The sequence below is a fragment of the Haplochromis burtoni genome, unplaced genomic scaffold (assembly GCF_018398535.1).
Source record: "Haplochromis burtoni strain Fernald_Lab_line unplaced genomic scaffold, NCSU_Asbu1 Contig_446, whole genome shotgun sequence".
In the NCBI taxonomy this organism is placed as follows: Eukaryota; Metazoa; Chordata; class Actinopteri; order Cichliformes; family Cichlidae; genus Haplochromis; species Haplochromis burtoni.
Window position 1 is genome coordinate 398,746 of NW_024582807.1, and position 21,304 is coordinate 420,049.

The following is a 21,304-nucleotide window of genomic DNA, read 5'->3' on the forward strand; positions in this document are numbered from 1 at the left end:
AGTCGACTATTAAATTAGTTGTCGACGATTTTGATAGTCGACGTAATCGTGACTAGTCGACTAATCGTGGCAGCCCTAGTTGTAACCTACTTCTTTAGGGTGAGATGAGCTTCGAACAGGACTGCCTGATGAAAGGAGGCTGTCTGGGTCAAATGCACAATGGCATACACTACAAAGAGGTCCGACAGTTTCAGTCCAGAATGACAAAGTAACCATTCCTCTGAATGATGGACTGCTGTGGATCAGGTTCAACATGTGTATCACTTTATATATATATAATTATATATAATGACAAGCTTTGATACCATTAAGCTGTATTTGAACCCAAGGTACACAGTTGTATAACTTGGATGTTATATTCGGCGAAATGTAAATGTTTTTTTGTTTGCACACAACTGCATATTTGTTAAATGTTGACAATTTGTTGAAGATGACAACTGTTACCTTTAAAAAAAACTGCATTCATGTATTGTCTGGACATGATTATTTCAGAATATATATGATAATTGCATTATTTCAAAGGTTTATTTTTGACGTTTTAATAATCTAGAGAGCTAGAACGTTAGCCAGATATTAATTTTGTTTGAGTCTGTCGAATAGAAATTGTTTTGATATATAAATTTAGTAATATAGGCTTGGTTAAAATTGACTTTAATAGATTTTAATTTAAAAGATTCTGAAAACTGTCGATTATTCTGTTTGTAATAAATGTGTCAAGTATAAAATGGATCAATAAATGTATACTGTATATACACATCTTTTTCTCATTTCTTAAAAAAAAAGAAATTTACATGTTTTACTATGTTTTATCTTTGGGTCAAAATAACACATCTGTGTGTTGACTTACTTGACACAGAAGATGTGTTAAAGGAGCAGACACATTATTTTGTGTTAAAATTGGCACGTGTTGTCCCTGAGCAGATACAGCACATGTGTTAAAATCTAACACGATGTGTGAATTTTAACACACCCCAAAAAGGGTATAAACTCGCCATTGTATCGGGTCAGTAGTGATAAATGATCACGATGCGTTTTTATTGCTTTTAACAATCACGTTGTTGTTCAGACCCCACGTCACCGTGGCCTGTTTATATTCCGCGTCTCGCCGCTAGGCGGCCCGGCGCAGGCTCGCTGTGGGCAGAGAGCGGGCAGACAGGGAGGATGCGGAGGCCTGGCAGTCCCACAACAACAACACATCTATCATCCACCCGGGGCGACTAGGCCGGTCCGGGCTATGGCTGCACCTATTGCACATTTCGACGACGACTGGCCGAACCTGGGTGATCCGAGCATGGTGTCACAGGAAGGGCTGCTGCCGCAGAAAGGCCGTGTCGCCGCCGCCGTGAGCGAAGCGGCACCCGAGTCGCTCCTGTTTGGCGGTGATGATGATGATGATCTGCACGACAGCAGCTTCTCCCCTAGAGAGAACGCGGGGTTCCGGTCCATGGAGGATCTGGTGAACGATTTCGATGAGAAGTTAACGACGTGCTTCCAAAATTTTGACGCCAAGACGGAGAGCATCGCTCCCGTGGCCGTGATCGCCGAGGACACGCTGCTGGAGAAAGACGAGTGAGTCCACGGCCTGTCTACGGCAGGCTGCGTGTTTCCCATCCAGTGTGCATGTGGAGGCTCCAATACAGTTTAAAAAACACGGAAAGACATGTTGAGAACATTTAAAATAGGAAGTAAAGACATCGACACATCACCTGTTATCAAGATATTCAAACTAAACTTTAGTTCAAATTAATCTTATGTGCCCTATATTAAAGATCGATATTGGCCGATACTCACAGTTGTTTTATTTTTAACCCATTTCTAAAATCAACATCTTTGTGATATTTTTAAGAGATACATTTGTTGCAAAATAACTGCGATATTATATTTAAAGCTGGTTAAAGTAATTTTTTAAGTATGTAATAATAATAATTTCATATCAGGGTAGGCTGCTGGTTGTTTAAAAAGTCACCTTGGGCATTTTTACCACATTTAGAAGTTGGGGATTGTTTTAAAGTGTTCATTCCAAAAACATTTACAGTTTCCCAACCTATTCACAAACTGAAAGGAAAAATCAACATTTTTAGTTTCACACTAGACTTAATCCATGTCTGGGAAACTGAGCCTTAAAGTGTTAAGTTGAAAAGAAATGGGAGGTCAAGGGTGGAAAAATCCTCAACAAATCCTAAATAGGAAACATGAAACTTGGCTTAAGTGCTCCATCAGGAGGCATGATGCTTCAGCTCTGGGTGTAAGTGGCGCTTTTTAAACGTCATCATCTGTGGTATTTTCAACCTGATAGGCTGTGTAGGGGATTATACTTTTAACCTAAGCATCAGACCTGCTTAATCTGATTGTTATGTTTTTAGATGCAGCATTAAAAAAAGTATTTCTGTGGTGCACACAGTCAGTACCAACGTCCTTGCTGATAACGTAGGTTTGTTTTTCAGTAAAAAAATGTATCGCTAAAGGGGAATTCCAGGAATGCTGTGATTATCTCAAGTGCTGCAAACAGGAGAACTGTTGCTTTTGTTGGTAAAGATTAAAAATGAGAAAGAAATCTTTAAAAATGCAAAGAAAAGATGAAGTCCATCCTGATATGTACCTCAAGAAGATATAGTTTCAGTCTCAAACTATAAATAGCCTCATTCTTTTTGCAGTTCATTTGTTTATTTTGATTGATTTCAACCTTGACATGGTTTGTAACACAGATGCTAAGATATTTACAGTCGTCAGATCCCATTGGAAACATGTTCAGGCAAATGAAATCTGCAGGACAGCCTTTTAAAGACTATGTGGTTGAAAGTCTCGTGTCCTCTCAGAATCTGGAACACTCTGACGGCTAACTACGGACATGTGATGCCGGTGGACTGGAAACGTTCTCGAACGCGCTCCCTCCACGTTCCCACAATCAACCTGGAGGAGAAACCCGTGAGTGATTCCACTTCTTCCGGCCCATCCTATCTCTGTCTCATTTTTCCCTTCATCCCACCACCCGGCTCCCCTCCCTCCAATGCCAAATCCCTCCTCCGGTCATCTCGCAAATCTCAAATATTCATTGTGCCAGGGTTTAGTGCTTTGATTAAATTCCCTCCTCCTGCTCTGTTCCTGGTTAGAGAAAGGCAGATGTCGCGTTGGAGCTGTCTGACGATGAGGAGCTCAGGGATCAGCTAGACATGCACTCCATCATTGTTTCCTGCATCGCAGAGGAGCCCCTTTTCACAGCAGAGCAGGTACGTTACACAGCCCTGTCAGAATCCAGCATAGTTCACCCCAGAAGCAGCCACACTGGGTCAAGCCTGTATAGGCAGAGCTTAACATGGCTGAAATCTTTTCCACAGATGTTTAATAACTCGTGCTCGATGGGTTATTTTAAGAGCTGGCTCTTTGATGCAGGTTATTGAGGAGATAGAGGAAATGATGCAGGACTCTCCTGACATGGAGGCAGAGCATAATCCGTCACAGTCGGACCTGTCGATGCTCTCTGTGGACGTTCAGCAGCCCAACAGCTGCCCTGACTACGAGGAGAGTGAGTGTCTGCTGATCAGAACAGTGTGTTATGATGAGTTATTTTGTTGCATATTATATTAGTAATTTATGGGGATATGCTTTGGTGGTCCAGGGATGAAAGCCTTGAGCATTGCAGAGCTGAATGAGCGTCTGGAGGAGACTGAAATGAAGATCAGGAGGTTTTCAGAGGAGCTGGTTCAGCAGCTGGCTCTCAGGGATGAGCTGGACTTTGAGAAAGAGGTGAAGAACAGTTTCATCTCAGCCCTCATCGACGTGCAGAACCGGCAGAAGGAGTACCGCGAGGCGCTCAAGAAGAAGAAGAAGCTTAAAGGTGGAGCTGGGACATCGCAAGGTCTTCCGGAGAAAACATCTGTGAGTACTTTAACTTTACAGCCAGGTTTTAAGGAATTCTCACCAGTCCTGAGGTGTTGCTAGAGTGAAAGAGATCTTTCTTTTCTAGTGTCTGCTACATTTACTGTATCTTTTTTTCCCTTTGTTTTTCTTCCTTTCTTGTCAGCGCTTCAGCATGGAGGGGATCTCCTCTGTTATCCAAAACAGTTTCCGTCAAACTTTTGGGAGCGGGTGCAGTGAGAGACAGGTTACTGTGCTTTTCCTTTTCTCTGTGCTTTCCATCTGCTCTCGAATGGTGATGCCAAACCTAGGTTCCCACCTGCAGTTTATCTTTGGGTGTACCTACGTTGGGTATAAAGTATGTGGACAGAATAGCTCTAGTGAAAGTAGTTCAAATCCAGTTTGAAATGAGCTCAAAGGAACGTGTTTGAATAAGAGAGGTGTTGTTGAACAAGGGTTCTTGAGTTTATCTGACAAGTGCTACGTCAGAAAAATAAGCGTTGGGAACCACCCTAAAACACAAACATCCATTCTACTCCGCAATCTCAAAACTATTAGTAAGATCAGACACTTCAGTTCAGGCTTAACGTGTTGTTTTCTTTAATATCAGTGTGTTTTCTCAATTGTTTTACAGTATTTGACCACAGTCATCCCTTACGAGAAGAAGGGACATCCTCCTTCGATTGAAGACCTCCAGATATTGACCAAAAGTAAGTTGCTTCACCTGCACTGTGCAGTTTGTTGCAGTTGACTTACTAAATCTGATTCATTCAATTCCCAGTTCTGCAAGCTATGAGAGATGATAGTGACAAGGTGCCCAGCCTCCTAACAGACTACATTCTCAAAGGTGAGCTTTCCTCTTGTGTTGTTACACAGGGTGCTTTACATTTGAAGTAAAATAACATCACAGAGAGACTCCCAAAAATCCCGTGTTGGCAGTATGTCTGCATATGTCATCCTTGCTCCACATAACCCAAAAGATCAATAGCAGTCAATTATTACTGTGCTGATGATGTAAGCTCAAAGGGACGCGGCAGCGGTTATATATGCTGCAACCACATGTTGTAAATCATTGATGCTCAAATTCGTTTGATTTCAGTTCATTACAAAATCCTCTGAAAGCTTCAACGTGAGTTTTTAACTCCAAGCTAGACTGTGAGAGTTTTCCTGCATCTAAGCAAGCCTTTAGGGGGTGACTTTGGCCTGTGTACAGTGATGAAAACGGGTCTTCTCTATTACCCCATTAAAGCATCGTCCCTTTATGTGTCGCCTTTTGATATGCCTGTTGTGGAGTTGGCTTAAAGTTTTTCGGAGACGTAATAAAACCTGATTGTGTAAAAGTCCAAATTTAACATCTGGTTTCTTGCTGGTAAATCTTCATTAAGTATTTTGAACACACCAGCAGATCCTTCAAAATCACTTTCAGACTGTAATGAAATCAGCAATAAATTTGGAAAATTACTTTTGGTACCACTTTTATAATAGGGTCTGAACTAAGGGTGTAATTCAACCGGAATTTACTGGAATTAATATAATTTAGTCTGAAATTACAGTGTGATTATGTTAATCTACATATACTTATGGGTGAATGAACTACAATAAGGAGTGTATCAACAGAGTATAAGTAGTCAAGTTTTTACTGGAAAAATGTTTTACTGCAAGTAATTTCATTGTAATTTTACAGGAGAAAACACATTATATACGAAGTAAGAAAAATTATATAGTAAGTACATAGTAACTCATTTTAAGTAGTGCGTGAATTACTTGAAGTAGTGCAAAATTCATTGTAAGAGGTGTGTTACTTCCAGGTAAGTTTGCGGAAGAGTGTAGTGTAGTGGCTTTTGTGTAGAAAACACAAAATAAACCAAAGATATGACTGAAATGTACAAATGAAAAACAAACCTAAAAGTATTCATAGCTAAAAAGAACAGTTTATTCTTGTTGTGGATATGCATTAAAATGATTCTATTAGTCTTTTTTCACTCATATTAATCAGGTTTTTCACCCCTCAGTCATAAAAGGCTAATGGGGTTAAAATGCTTCACCCTGCCCGGTGGATGGGTGGGTGGCATGAACGCCCAAGTCTGTAAATGCAATAATCACTGACTCCATCACTATACGACTTCACGGGCCTTGATGGACGTCCTGCGATGTTTGGTGGAGTTTGTTTTTTCTTGTAATGTTATATAACAGGGCAGGTGAATAGTGGAACATCCATAAAGCAAAAAGACGAGTTCAGTGCACCACTGCTTACAGTTACTTACACACTATTTAAAATTGCTCTCAGTATAATTTGAGTGTCCTTTCCTGTAAAAACCTGAAGTGTTACCCTTTTATTCTGCACTGTGTACTGGATGAGGATTCGTAGGTAAATATAATTACATTGTAATTTCAAATAAAATACACTGAAATCCCATTTAATTTTTGGTGAATTACACCCTTAGCAATGGGTCATATTTTAAAAATGCTACTTGAATTGTAAACACTGTGCACATGATGTTTACCGAGTACAGAGCTTTAGTATCTCTAAATATTTGCAGTCTGTCCTTTTGACTGTGTCGTCCACATTTCACTTTCTGTTTCATGTCTTTATTTTTTCTTCCCGCATTTCTTTTGTGCTATTCTTCAAAACAAATCGCTGCCCCACACTCGTAGCTCTGGTGTGAGCCCTGGATGGAGAGGTTTGTGACAGTTCGATTATGAGTGTTGTGGTGGTGTTACTCATAATGAGAGAGCGCCTCCTCTTGACCACTGAACTGTAGTGCAGAATGACCCCGATGCTTTCCCTCGCACTTCCCCTCTCTCCTGCACGGTTGTTAGTGTCTAGACCTGCAGACTGTGACTCACAACCACTCACATAGAGATCTGTTTACCTAGCACTTAATATATGAGACACTGCTATAAGGATTAATAGTTATTAATCACAGCTAAGGCTGTATTTGAATCACTCGACCTGCACCAGAAATAGGTTTAGTTGCTCTTGTACATCCTTTTGTTTTTCCTCATCTTTATCTCCTGGATTGTAATTAATGCCTTATACTGAGGCTGTGTCAGCGGCTCCATCGCAGCTTTGTTAATATTGATCTCTGCTGTTATTCCAGTGCTTTGCCCGACATAGACGAGAGGGAGGCTCTGCAAAGATTGTTAAGCGTGATGAAAAGAAGAAGAGGACTCATTGTTTTGTTTTTTTGCAAACATGAAGCACACTTAATTTATTCCTGGATGTTTTTACCTTTGTGTGTCCAATTTTTCCCCCTGGATTTTCATTAAGCTGTATTTATTTTGTACAAGCACTATGATTTCAAAGTGTGTGTATTCTTGTGAATTTTTGTTTTTAATTGTCTCGCAGGGTGATAGTGTATCCCAAGTTAATAAATTATATAAGAAATGTAGACTGGCCGTGCACTGAGCTTTGCTTATTGATTAGAGCAAAGCTGCACCGCGGTCGGCTTTGTGTTTATCGGAAGTGCTGAGCTGTACACGGAGCGGAGAACGCGATGCACAAAGCGCTCTGATACAGATGTTGCAGTGATAGAGGATCGTAATAGTGAATGTTAACAAGCTTCTAAACTGATAAGCTTACACAGAAAAGAACTTAAGAATTTTAAAAAAAGAGGACAGTGAACCACAAGATAGTATTTATTACAGTAGCACCTGAAACGGATGAGAGAGCTCTAAGGGAACAAGATACAAATAATTAAATACAAAATGATGAAGATTACTCAGATTATCTGAAACCTGTGTTTATAAACACAAAACTATCATATAGTTCAGTTTTCCATGTAGCCGCAGACAGAGGGGAGCCATCTGCTTTCATCTTAGCACACTGCAAACATGATTGTTATAATTTCATAGAAGATGACGTACTGTATTGATGGCTGAGGTGATTTAGTCTGGACTGATATTTACTGATTAACTTACTAACTATGCATTTGAGTGAATTGTGACCCACGCACTGTCTGTACTCTTGCCTCTGTGCATGGGGCGGTGTACACTACCAATGGGCATTGCTGTTCTCTATGTATTACTTCATACAAGCTGCCTTTGCCTTTGGCTGAACTTTTGTACATTATAAATGACTTATTTTCATTGAATGTCATGTTACTAAACCACAGAACCCGCTTCCATGTTTATTTATTTTGTAAATATTTTCTTGATAAAATATTGATGATATTGATAAAATCGCATCATGTCGTTTCTTAATTTCAAACAATGCTCGCTATATCTTGATGCATGCTCAATTATCCAGGTAAGGAAATCCCACTGAAACGCTACGTTCATAAGGACAGGATCAACTTTTTGGGAATGCTCACTATAGTGACAATAAGCACCAGCACTTCTACCTCAAACAGCATCACCGAGAAATATATGCGCCTTGATTTTCAGTCAGTGGTTTGCAACAGAAATACAAAATGCAAGTAAAATGTACAAAATACTATAGATAGATGGCCTAAACACCCATATCCCCTTTATTTAATATCTTGCTATGCTTAAGGGGTCTGTGTCTGACAATTTTGTCAAAAATATGCACATAAATAACCTGCAGTGCTCATCCTGTTCCACCTCACACAAATGAACACATACCCATCCTGCTACTGAATTGGTGTCTGTATGGATGTGCCATCCTGGAGAAGCTGCAGCTGTGCAGCTTGAATTGGCTGGAGGAGAACAAACAAACTGCAACTGTAGAGAAAAATCAGTCAGCCGGGATACGGAGGGAGGAATGGGCTGCCATTTTCAACAACGGGGGATTTAGGTTTGTTTTGTGGCTACAGGACCTGGGCACCTTCCAGTCATTGAGTCAACCATGGATTTGTCGGTATGCCAAAGAACTTGTCAAATATGAGCTTAAGCTGTCTGTCTGACACCTAAAGCTTGGATAGAACAGTCATACAACAGGACAATGATCGCAGCACATCAGCAAATCTACAACAGATTATCTGAACGAGAAATTAATCAGCATGTTGCAGTGGTCCAGCCAATTCCAGACCTCAGCCTGAATAATGAGCTTGTAAACCTGAATGAACTGAAGCAACACTGTAAAGAAGAATGGACAAAAAATCCTCCACAACTTGAGAGTCTGATTAAGTCATACAGAGTACAATTACTTCAAGTTAGTGTTGCCAGAGGTGGTTAAATCGTGGGATTTTTCCACACTGCCTCTGGTGTAATATGTCATGTGTTGCTGTTCATCCAAGTTTGCATTTTCATTATTTTTAAGGACTGTACACGTGAGAATGATAATTCTGTTTGCTTGCGTTTGCCAGGCTCTGTGAAATGTGGCTCTGTGGATAGTGACTGGTTGGAGTCTTGGCCAGTCTTCCCTTTCATTGCTGGCTGATGGTCAGTAAAACTCTATGGGCTTCCAGAAACATTTTAAAGTCAATTTCACAATAGTGAAATTACTTATTACACAAGTCTCTGCCACATGTCAGCTACACACCCTCCAGCTCATTTAGGCGATCCAGATGTAAGCTGTGGACCCCCCCCCCAAAAAAAAAAAAATCCAACCGTTGGCCCTTAAAAGAAATACAGCTGGCTCTGTGACAGGAAAACAAGAGATTAGATCGACAGTTCAAAAGACTAAGATAAAAGCCTTTTCATGTGTTCGTCATTTTAATAGTTGTTGCCGTTAAACAAAAACCGATGCAGGTAATTGACAAAATAGCTTCATCAACATGCCGATCCTGTTAAATTCTATTAATGTAATAAATGACTGCACACTCAAAAAGACAAAAGGATATCTGTAATTTATTGGTGTCTTACAAACATATGGAAAAACCAGCCATGCTTGTCTGAACACTGTTAAATACAAAAAGCTGCTCCCCATCCATCTCGCCTCAGCCTTTCAAAAGCAACACAAACCTCTGTCAAACATCTGTAAAACATTTGTTCTCTCGCAGATAAGATTTCCTCACTCAGCTCTGTGCCTCCAGCCCGAGTGTGTAAAACGCCACAGTCTGGCCAGCGCTCAGAAGCTGTGCTGCACCAAAACAGGCTCCCTGCATTGGATTTAAGGTGTTTTTTCCAGGTATGATGGATGCTAGAGGACTTTGGATGGTGCTCTGCCTTCTCTTGTTGGCACACGGCTCACCCCAGCAGAACTCGAAGAAAAGAAATGGCAAAAAAGGTAGGACTTCATATTCACCAACTGAATATAAAATCTGTGGCTTCTACAGGACAGTATTGTTAGAGTTCACCTTGTTTTTTTGTTTCGGTAATTTTGTGCAGAATCTGCCATCAACTCTACAATCGAGAATCTGCAGAGGCAAATTGATGACATTACTCAGGATCTGACCGTGCTGAAAGAGCAGCAAGCTTTACAAACAGGTGTAGACTTCTTCACAAACACCATGCAGTTAGATTTTTTGTAAAGAATGCCCCAAAGTTGCACAATCCACTCAAGTATTTGCTTCAGTTTGCAGGCTGCATGTCATTTTCTAGTTAAACAGCTTTCTAGAGATGAAGAGCTGAAACAGATCCAGGGCTTTTGACCACTTCCTCATAATTCCCTCTCTATCAGTTTGTCTAAAGGGCACAAAGATCCACAGAAAGTGTTTTCTGGCCAATCTGGTGAAACAAACCTTCCATGCCGCCAGTGAAGACTGCATCGCCAAAGGAGGCAGCCTAAGCACTCCTCTAACAGGAGACGAAAACGACCATCTCTACAGCTACGTACGCCAGAGCATCGGCCCCGATGAACACATCTGGCTGGGCATTAATGACATGGTTACCGATGGCCACTGGGTTGACCAATCAGGCTCTAATGTGCGCTTCAAAAACTGGGAGACTGAAATCACCCAGCAGCCAGATGGGGGATCCAGCCAGAACTGCGCCGTCCTCTCCATCACGGCCAACGGGAAGTGGTTCGATGAGAACTGCAAGGCTGAGAAGGCGTCTGTGTGCGAGTTCAACATCGTCTGAGAGACCATCTGTTGCTCCGTTTTTCAGTCTCTGACATTGCTTTGTAAGCATGAAGTGCAACATTATGAAATGCGCTGAAAAATAATGCGCTGCATCTTTAATCAGCCTGCATTTTCTCGGCCAAGCCTTCCAGATGTCAGTCCAGAACAGAGATTTCACTTGGTGCTCTTTGTATAAGCTACACCCACTTGTACATACACTCCATAAACAATGCTTTAAATATTCATTGAGGTAAACACTGGAGGGTTTGTCTTTATTTTTCTCTTATTAGCTGCCAGTTAACATAACAAAATCTTTTCTTACTGAGTTACTAAGTTCTTTTTACAAAGTGCCTTTTCTGTGCCACCTTCTTTATTTAAAATGTTAAGTTATGCTTCTCATGTTTTATTACAGGATATTAATGAACATGTTTACCATTTTATTCTTCTCTCTGATGTAAAAAACAAACAAACAAACAACAGCAGATATAATGTGAATGTACTACTCCTCATACAGAAAAAAGCTTTTGTAACAAATCTATTACAACCAAAGTTAATAAATAAAACCTGGGTTATGATTGTTGTCATTTTCGCGGTCACATCATAGGATCCTACATTCATTTCCTCCATGAATAAACTAAAAAAACAAAACAAAACCAAAGCATGAGCATAGGGTAGTTTCTCGTTTAGTTTTTAAATAGGTGTGCCAAGTTGACTGATTCATTGTATTGTGCAACTGATTCAGTATGAACGCAAGACACCCGCCTGTCCAATTTATACTGGAAGAAAATCCAGCCTATTCACTATGAGTGATGAGTATAATAAGTACAGTCACGTACCACACACACACACACACACACACACACACACACACACACACACACACACACTCTACATTTTGTGTTTGCATTCAAAGTACTTTACTCACCCAAATGAAGGCGACAGATCAACAAGTCTGAACATTTCCAAACTTCCGGATTTTAAAGGCTCCTCTAAAGTTTCTTTACTCGCTGTGAGCCACTGAGACTGTAAAACATTTATGGCCACACTCCGCGGGGAAGAGGAATTTTCAAGACCAAAGTCCTTCTGAAGCACTTTTCCTCAAAGAGGACAGACGCATGCCTTGAAAGAAAACTTTTCTCTTTCGTGTTTAGGCTCATGCTAGAATAAGGGACATTTAAACAGCAACATATTACAGCTCACTACTAAATAAATACATTTTATGGCAGATGCTGATATACTGCAAATAAATGTATATTTTTCCTCATTGTAATCCAAACAAAGCTGTGTCTGTCCTCATAACAAATGGTGAAACAGGTTTTTTTTAACTACTGATCAGTGCTGATCATGATATACAGTCTCAGTATGAACTAGTAGCACTTTAGGCTCGAGCTTCTCCAATGCTCGGTTTCAGTTTGGCACTGTCCCAGTAACACAAATGACTGAAAACAACTATAAGATCCTTACTAATTTCTAAAGGGAGCCTGACCCGTCTGTAAGGCTCATTTATGGTGTAATGACGCTACAGCTAGAAAACAAAAAGCAACAATGAACAACAGAAGAACATGCTGCTGCAACATACGGCTGCTGCAGTCCAGACCGTTGTGTTCTGATAACGATGTATTTACAAAATATCACAAATGGAAAACGTTCATTTCCTGAAAGCAACAGAAGACCTCTTTATAAAAACTAAAAACCTGTGTAGAAGGAATGATTAAGTGCTGCTTTTGAAAAAGAAGAACCTTAACCTGAGACAAAACGCTGTAACAGCTGCAGACAGGTTTGGAAGCTGTTTGTGTGTGCCTCACTTTAGTGCAAAAGCTGCACTCAACACAAAAAAAGTGTCTTTTGGGGGTCTGAACAGCGAGCAAACACACGGGGAATAAATATCCCAAAGTTCAAGTGGGTCAAGAGAAAAATCAAAAAGTCGAGTCCCATCTCCTGCTCAGTTGCCGCCCTCTGGCTCCAGCCGAGGCCCCAGATTTGAAGACTGTTCGTCCTCACTTTGGTCCATCAGGGTTTGGTCTTGGCTCGGAGACCTGTTGGGAAGTGGAGGACCCTTCTGTGACGAGAGCAGTGGCTTTTGAGAGTCTGTGTGTCCCGTGAAATGTTGGTATGTTTCTCCATAGATGCCAATATCTGCACCCTTTTTCAGCAGGTGTGTGTAGACGAGTGTGTCGTCGATGGAGGTGTACACGTGAGCGTCATCGTCTTCGTGTGTTTTTGGGGGTCCGTTGTATCCTGGCAGGAAGTTGATGCCATTTGGATTATAGACAGAGACTTCGTGACTGAGCTTCTTCTTCTTCCTGTTTGGCAGAAAAGAAGATCGGAGCTTTTTTTAAATTAAATTTACTGATAAATTATGCTCGCTATCAATTTCGATGAAGGACAAAAATTTCTAGCAGGTTGAGGAGAGCAGATAAGTAAACAATGTGAAAATACCCATGTTAACTGTAAAGAAAAATAATAAGACTCAAAGAACAAAGGATAAACGAGTAATACTCACCTAATCACCACACAGACCACAACCAGCACCATTACAAAAATGACCAGCAGAGCAGCCACCACACTCAGGATGTTGATTAGTAAAAGGCCTAGAAAGAAAAAAATGGCAACAAACAGCATAGTTAGCTTTTTCTATCACATTTTTCCCTGACATTGACAGACGGATGGTGGACGCTCCTGCAGTGATGCAGACACTGCATCAATCCATTGTGGTAATGAGAGCTGAGTATGACAGCAAGGCTCTCGATTTACCGGTTGATCTACCATCCAACCTTCATCTATGGTCACAAACTCAGGGCAGTGAATAAAAGAAATGAGTTTTCTCTGAAGGGTGGGAGGTCTCTCCCTTAGAGAGAGGTAGGTGGTTCGGGAATCTGACTAGGATGGCTTCTGGGAACCTCTTGGCTGAAGTGTTTCCGGAATTTCCCACCGGAATGATGCCCTAGGACACACCCAGGACATGCTTGGGAGATTACATCTCTCAGCTGGCCTGGAAATGCAGCAGTATTCCTCCAGATAAGCTGGAGGGGGTAGTTGGGAAGAGGGAGGTTCTGGGTGTCCTTGCTTAGGCTGCTGCCTCCTGAAGCTGAAGAATTAATAAAAATATAGATAAATACAATCCTGGTACTGGAGCTTTCTTCTTGCACAAGAGAGAAAGAAGGAAAGTAACTGCGTAAGTAACTTTTCCCCCAAACAGAACATTGATTAAAAATCAGAAAAGCAGAATAAAACTTTGCACTAAGGTTAAAAAAAGAAAACAGTTTCAGTATCCATGACCTCCACGCTCCCAACTTTGAAGCCATACTACAGCTTCATACTCCTGTATGCTACAGCTGCAGCAGTTCTTTAGGCAAAATACTAAAGCCAATCAGTCAGTGATGATACTTTACGTAAATACATCTGGCGAGCAGAGCACCAACAAAGTAAATTCCTCAACAAGCTGCGTATGACATTTTACCAGCCCATCACACCTCCAGCTGTAGGGCAAGTCTGTGTATGAATCTCATTTCTTAATGAGAAACCAAAAGCACAGAACAGAGCAAAGTCTTCACTTCACACAACTGGGAACCAGTGCTCAGTCTGGGCAAGCAAGTCATGTTTCTGTGACACATCACCGATGACACATACTGTCATTCTTTCAGAGCCGTTAAAACAACCTGCCCTGACTGAACTGACTGTGCACTGGTAGGATCACCTGGAGGAGGCTTTTGAAAGCAAGCTGGCCAAGTTTTAAGGACTTATTTCGGGAGGACTGCCAGAAAAAGGTGGCGAGCACAATGTCATCTTCCTGTTGAAGTAGGCTGCAGAGTCCTCACCCTGCCAGGCGTGAAGAGACCACACAGAAACACAGCTATCAGGACTGCAAAAGAAGCAGCTGATGGAGCCTCCAGGTGGATTAAGTGGGGAAATCTGAGGCTTAATGGCAGGACCTGATCAATCCCTGGCTTGGTCGCCAATCCGAATCACCCAAGGAATCTAGGAAAGATCACTGATGATGCTCGCCAGGATGCATCTTTCATCTACATATGCACAACAGTGTATTGACCGAAATGTTCAGCTGGCTAACATCCTTACCAAGGCAACAGAAACAAGCTGATGCGTGCTGAAAATTAAAGTTTGTCACATTCGTCTTCAAAAGCCAGAGGACCTTGAGTGTCTGGACAAATTTTCATGGAAATTTATTGAAATATTCTTGAGAATTATATATCTATTTTTTAAAGAATCAGAAAATTATGATATAGATTAAGTAACTGTAAAGTTTCCTCTTACCATTGCTCTTCTGCAGGGAGATCTTGGTAATTACGCTGAAGTTTCCTCTTTCAGGCAAACAGTTGGACATGTTGAGGTAGAAGCTCTCAGAGACCGTGAGCTCGTTATTGGCCACCTCATCCTCCCTGCGGCTGTAGTCCTCCTTGGGGCTGCCCATTCTTTGCACCCGGATGTTGGTGTGGCGGTTGATGCACTTGGGCTGGCTGAGCTTGGTAAAAATCAGCTGCGCCTCCATCTTCGGAGGAACTGAGACAATCCAGGAGACGGTGGAGTAGGCCTTCATTCCCGCTGGCCAAGCTGGAGTAGCCACAAGTTCTGGGGTGTCTCTCTTTGGAGAAACGGTGAATATGTATCTTTCTGAAGGTTATTGCAAAAAGAAAACAATGTGACATATTAATGGTTATTTAATGTTCTTCTTTTATTCAGCTTATCCCCTTCAAGTGTGCTTGTTTTTACCTGTAATCTCCTTTTCAAAACTGGCATTCAACACGGCCGATCTTGGTGCTTTAGCATTCATGCTGGACCACCATGTGACAGACACACTTGTGTGAATGTGGACGGTCTGTATGGCTCCGTTGGGGCAGAAGCTCCCAATAGTTGCTCCATTCTCTTCTGCCACGTCAATAGTGACGCTGTCATCACATAGCTGTCCAGGTAGGGACTGCTTGAGGGGCCCGGTGGGAGAAATCAGCTTTACCGTGCCGTGCTGACCGGGACGCAGTATCCACGTCACACGGCTCAGAGGTGCAGGGAGGCATGATGGCAGCAGAGGCACCGACAGACTGACTGGATCAGGACATTTACCAGAACTACAATCTGAACGGAAAGAGGTTCTCAAATGAAACTGATAAAGTACTTTACAGTACAATGAGAAGCACTTTTAGTAGAAGGTAGTACAGATGTTTTTAAACACATGGTCTCAACTAACTTTAATGAACCTGTAAGCACATGTGAGTACTAATGTATTTGCCAACAGCTGTAACATCTCCTTTGAGCACCCAAATTAGGAGGCGTGTATATAAACTGAAAAATAAAATATAATAAAATATAACTTAGTAACAAATCTAAAACAGCAGTGAATATTTATCCTTAAATTACACTATATTACAATGCATTTTAAACGCCTTCATTAGTATTATTATTATTATTCCGTCTTAAAATCAAAATTTTGAATATTTTCAGCTGAACCAACTCTGATTTGCCTGAAAATTATATGGATTAAAAGTAAATAATGAACTTCGCCTTGGTATAAGAAATACTTTTTATTTATTTTTTTAAAAAGATCCCACCATCCACTTTCCAGAATTATGATAAGAAAAACCAGTAAAAATTTCTTTTGAGATATTCAAATATTGCCTCCGATTTTAAAATGAGAAACACGCTGGAAGTCAGACTATTTCTCAAAAATTATATTTTTAAAATTATTTAATATATTATGTAAAAAATTCACAGCAATCATTTTAAATATATGTTCAAACTTTGGACCATAGAATTTTTAGCCAAATCTAAGATGATTCAGATTAAATGACAAAAGTATTATAATGAATTATTGATGATACATCCGTGGATTTTACACAGTGAGGCTTAAACAGCTGATGAAACGAGAGTTTAAGTAAATCTTGAGTTACCTATGACTTGCGTGGCTCTGACTTCCATGTTGCCAGGAAAGCAGTCCTCAAAAGACAGATCAGCACTTGATGTGACTGTGATGTTGTCTTTTTTCGCCGAGTTTATTTTCATCACGCAGTCAGGGGTCGATGTCACCGTGGAAATGTTCAGAGAAAGGCCCTCAGTTTTGCTGAGATCTACTCTACATGGCACTGGAGGGGGTGGGGGCAACAAAACAAAGCACGTACAACAAATGTGATTCCTCAAACTTTCCTGGAAATTTATCAGTGCTGTCATACATGACTAAGAGATTAGGCAATTTAAGAGTTTGCCTGGACTCAGAAACAGGCCATAAGGCACGCTTTCCAAGTCCCTCCTATTCACAAATATTACAAGAAAGGGAACATTGTCATACCACTGACTAATCAAACTGCACCTTTGTTGTAACCTTTAAGAAAGACGATAGAAAAAGAAAAAAGAAAGAAACTATTTATACAAGTACATGCTGCCACATGCAGAGCAGGCAGCACACATCTCCCCAACAGCAAAACCACTGTACAAAAGAAACTGCAGTACTAAATTTAGCCATGTGGGACCCACACATTATTAATCGGTTTTGGAAATGGAGCTACACTTAGTAACTACGTGTTTGAAACACTTGGAGTCAGACGAAGCATCAGCATCCCCCAACACCTTACAGTGGGAGAAACCACAGACCAGACTATCTGAGCTCACCCTCTTTAATAATACTAAAGACATAATGTGATGGAGCTTTTAACCCCTGTGACTAACATGCTTCTGGTGCTTGTTGCTTACTTGTGGGTCAGACTGCACTCATCAGCTACACATCTGTAAAGTCTGGTATGTATTTACACAGTTGTGCTGCTCTAACATAGAAAACGTTTGACATATACACATGTCACTGCACATAATAACACACCTTCAAGACATGAAGACATCCTCAGTATTCACTTGTAGTCTTGTTATGGCCTTTTGATTAATTACAAGTCCAATACGCAATCTTCTTTCAGCTCCATTTTTAGTCTCTACCAACTCACACTTTTGTTACCAAATGCTCCACCAAGTGCTTATATGATACAGACCTGTTGAAGCTGGGCTGGAAGCAGACACCTTGAGGGTGAAGGTGAGTCCAGGAGAATCAGCAGGTGCTCTCTCCATCTCGCAGTTCCTCAGCGTGAGCAAAAAGTCTCCCTGGTTCTGGAGCGGCTGTGTCTCATTTAGCCCCAGAACCGATGTCACCCTGCCTTTCTGGTGGTACTCCACTGCTACTTCCTTCTTCACACAATCTGGCTGCGTGAGGTTTAGAAACTGAACATCAACCCTGTGTTTGTCTGGGACCTGAAAGTACCACTCCATGATGTCGTCATCAGGAAAACTCTCTGGGTAGTCCGGCGAGAGCAGCTCTGAGGAAGAGGTCCCTTTTGGTAAAGTCAGAGAAATTCGGGCAAGAGCTACAACACACACACACATAAAATTTTTTAAATTAAAATTAAAACAAAAATTGTTACATGAAACTGTCATTTTGGATGAAACACAAAAAAGTGACTGTAACTAAACTCACACTTGATTTTTTCCCCCACAGTCACATCAAACTTGTCATTTTGCAGCTTCTGCTCTGCTGGGACGTCCACAGAAAAGCTGCCGCTTTTCAAAATCTGAGCACTGCTGATGGTGCCACTTCTGCAGTACTTCCCCACAGCCACATTGCCTGTAGACTGGAAGGCCTGGAGGGTGTAGGTGTGTCTGTCTGGACATATCTCAGATGGATTGATCTGTTTAAGACCCGTGTTAGTGAAATCTATTTGGAAAGCTTTTGGCGCTGCGGCCGCTAGATTCCAGGTAAACGTGCGGTTAAAACGCAGCGCATCAATAGAGTTGGAGTCCGTCTGGATGATGTGACCACTGCATGACTTCGTGGTGCAATCTGAAAAGAGAAATTGAATCCACTCATACTGCGTTAGTCCACTCAGGACATTCAGTCTCACTGATAAAATAATCAGATATCACACAGACACTTACTTATACGCCGTACAATTTCTATACTGAATACATCTTGAGGTCTGGAGCATTCAAGCTCCACTGACACAGTACTTCCACTGAATGAGTTCAGAGATTCAATACTGCAACGTTGTGTGTTTCCTGATCCTGTACACACTTGGCAACCTTTGACCTGATTATTATTTCTGATGTTTATAGTGGCTCCTGGTTCAGCAGTGAGAGTCAACTTCTGGGCCCCTGGAAGCAAACAGAGAGTTATAGTGAGCAAAGGGATAAACATGTGTGACCTGTGTCATATCTGGAAATAACACAGTGAAATTCCATTCACAAATAAAACTGACTGCTGTGATGGATGAAGCTTGTCTTAAGTGTTCCTGTGACTAAGCAGGTCTGTACTGAGTAAACCTGAGCAAGCTCAGCACATAATATGGTGCTTCAGTCAGGTCTCTGGGTCGGCCATAACCTAGTTTACACTGAAATGTTTGTTATTCAAATTTACACAGGGGCAAAACCGGCACAGCCCATATCAAATGACACACTCTGGGAGCTTCTTGAAAGGGATTTTCTTGCTTCAGCTGTTTTCAGCTTCTGAGTGAAGACAGTGTCAATATTTAACGGACAGATCCGCCACCCCACCAATATTTCACACTAAATCTCTCCCCCTGGTTCATATTTAAGGTTCGGATTACCTGACACGGTGGACACGATGAACGTAAGAAGTAAAATCCACAGAAGGGCCGCGCCTGTTGATACGGACATGCTGCCCTACAGTGAAGCTCTGAAACTTTCAATCCTGAGAGAAAAAACAAAAATAAAATCAGCGGACACATTTCATCGCTTCTTGTCTGGAGCTGGGACGCCACATTTTCCTCTGCGTTACATCAAGCTCACGGAGCAGCTGTTGACACAACGAGTCCACTCCCTATGTGAACGTGTGCCAGCAAGGAGGGAGTGTTGAGGCCAGGTGATGTTTAAAGGCGTGGCTAGAATCGCCATCTTGGCAGGTAGGCGTGCTGACGCGTTACGACACGTGATGTAGAACAAAAGTGCTAAAATAAAGTGTAATTTCTGGAAAATATGCAGAGTTTGATATATGATATTACCGGAAACGATAAAACAGGCTCAGTCCTCTCATGACAATAAAATCTAGATTTAGCCTGCACTGCTTTTAGACTTAAGGAATGCGATTAGTAACAACTGTGCTGTTTCATGTGAAAATCTTTATGATCGAGTGTAAAATAGCAGAACAGATCGAGGGAGTTGTGCCACACCCTGTTTCTGTTACTGGGGGAGAAATTGATCATGTGACCGCACATTTATGGAGAGTCCGACATTTTTCTCATCCTGCAAAGAACCGCCTCGTTGCATGAGAATTAAGCACATTTAAGTTCAAGTGATTTTTGCCTTTCCAGGTAAAATTTCTGTGATCAAGGTGTTTTGATTTTTTTGTCTGTTTTAAACAAGTTTGAAAACATTTCACAAATGTTTTAGTCCTTTTGTAAGCCACACTATGAGTCTATACGCCTGTAGTTATGCCACAGAGTTATAATGTGGAGGACAGGCAGAGCTTCCACTCCGTTAGAGGACGTAAACAGAGCTGTGAACTATAGTGAGCAAGGTGGAGAAGGGGAAGTCCATTCAGGTGGCGAAGAAGATGCACATATGCAGGCCTGCATATGTGCATCTTCTTGCATTAAAACGATCTATGGAGAAGAAAAAGATAGATGGAAAAGAAACAAGACCATTAAAGGATATAAAGGAACTGCACTTGCCTGTCCAGTCTTTGACGACCATATAGAGAAAGAACTGGCAGAACATATAAAGGCACAAGCAGCTTGATGTGTTCATTTCTTTGTGCATTCTCAAAAGCCAGTTCACGGTATTTGAGTATGAACAAAGAAATGGATCAAAGAGGCAAACGCAGTTGTATTTATTTATTAAGATGAAGTAATTGGGAACATTAATCATAATAAATTTCCCCTCTGGATTACAAACGTCCTTCTGTGACAAACTAGGTTAAAGAAAAATTCATTTTTGTCCTCACGAGCAGATCACGTGCTGCGTGGTCTCATTTGTAGTAATTTCTTCTTTGTCTTCTTCTGGCAACCCATTTAATTGGAGCAAGGAGTTGTACTGCCCTCTAGTGGGAAAGAATGTAATTGTTCTGCCCGTTACTCACCGCTCGCTTAGAGTAGCTTCTTGGATGGGAAGCTTGAAGCTGTAATATTTACTTAACCAAAAAAAAAGAAAAGAAAAGAAAAAAGAGGGCGGATCGTATTGAAATTGGCACAGGAAAGAGAAACAAGTTTGTTTAAGACCACTGAAAACTTTTATCTGCACTTGTTGTCTGCTGGACGTTGCTCTGGAAGGAGAAAGCTTTGGTGTTCTATCCTATTCAGAGGAGACAACGCTGTGAAAATATATTGAAAGCTTGAATAAATATATTGAAAAGTAGAAAAGGAAGAACAGTTTAAATTACTACATAATGTTTATATAAATAAATATGAAAGAATAGTTTCACAGTGGACTCTCCATCATTCACACTAAAACAATAAATATCATGTAAGACAAGGTCAAGTGACGCCATAATATGGTCCATAGCCCCAAAATCCAGTCCATTTATGAGGTAAGATGGGAAAATATTG

General features: G+C 41.1%; 3 protein-coding genes across 6 annotated transcripts in view; 2 read left to right on the forward strand and 1 right to left on the reverse strand.

Annotated features, from left to right (window-relative positions):
• The first annotated feature begins 1,107 nt into the window (after positions 1-1,107).
• Positions 1,108-8,536, forward strand: LOC102298829 (fasciculation and elongation protein zeta-2). Of its 3 annotated transcripts, XM_014341014.2 has the most exons (10): positions 1,108-1,569; positions 2,817-2,925; positions 3,111-3,227; positions 3,391-3,523; positions 3,617-3,876; positions 4,022-4,102; positions 4,490-4,565; positions 4,637-4,702; positions 6,511-6,536; positions 6,957-8,536. In XM_014341014.2, the coding sequence occupies exons 1-9, from the start codon at positions 1,235-1,237 to the stop codon at positions 6,519-6,521; spliced, it is 1,188 nt and encodes a 395-aa protein (XP_014196500.1). In that variant the 5' UTR covers positions 1,108-1,234; the 3' UTR covers positions 6,522-6,536; positions 6,957-8,536. The 3 variants fall into 3 exon arrangements, with proteins under 3 accessions (XP_014196500.1, XP_005945272.1, XP_042069427.1); XM_005945210.2 differs by lacking the exon at positions 6,511-6,536 and having other exon boundaries at positions 6,957-8,534; XM_042213493.1 differs by lacking the exons at positions 6,511-6,536; positions 6,957-8,536 and having other exon boundaries at positions 4,637-6,504.
• A 1,280-nt stretch (positions 8,537-9,816) lies between these two features.
• On the forward strand, positions 9,817-10,779 carry clec3ba (C-type lectin domain family 3, member Ba). The gene is made up of 3 exons (XM_005945212.3): positions 9,817-9,985; positions 10,087-10,185; positions 10,379-10,779. The coding sequence occupies exons 1-3, from the start codon at positions 9,889-9,891 to the stop codon at positions 10,777-10,779; spliced, it is 597 nt and encodes a 198-aa protein (XP_005945274.1). The 5' UTR covers positions 9,817-9,888.
• Positions 10,780-11,776: 997 nt separating this feature from the next.
• The window catches only part of LOC102299647 (CUB domain-containing protein 1), a 25,456-nt gene continuing 15,928 nt past the window's right edge, over positions 11,777-21,304 (reverse strand). The window contains exons 1-9 of one of the 2 annotated variants that reach the window (XM_005945214.3): positions 19,349-19,698; positions 18,681-18,896; positions 18,223-18,585; positions 17,744-18,112; positions 16,661-16,852; positions 15,489-15,848; positions 15,033-15,389; positions 13,264-13,351; positions 11,777-13,063 (exon numbers count right to left, since the gene is read on the reverse strand). In XM_005945214.3, the coding sequence (XP_005945276.1) occupies positions 12,703-13,063; positions 13,264-13,351; positions 15,033-15,389; positions 15,489-15,848; positions 16,661-16,852; positions 17,744-18,112; positions 18,223-18,585; positions 18,681-18,896; positions 19,349-19,418 (2,376 nt within the window). In that variant the 5' untranslated portion in view covers positions 19,419-19,698 and the 3' untranslated portion in view covers positions 11,777-12,702. Of the gene's footprint in view, positions 13,064-13,263; positions 13,352-15,032; positions 15,390-15,488; positions 15,849-16,660; positions 16,853-17,743; positions 18,113-18,222; positions 18,586-18,680; positions 18,897-19,348; positions 19,699-21,304 lie in introns of those variants that run through there. The other variant, XM_005945213.3, reaches the window with a different exon arrangement.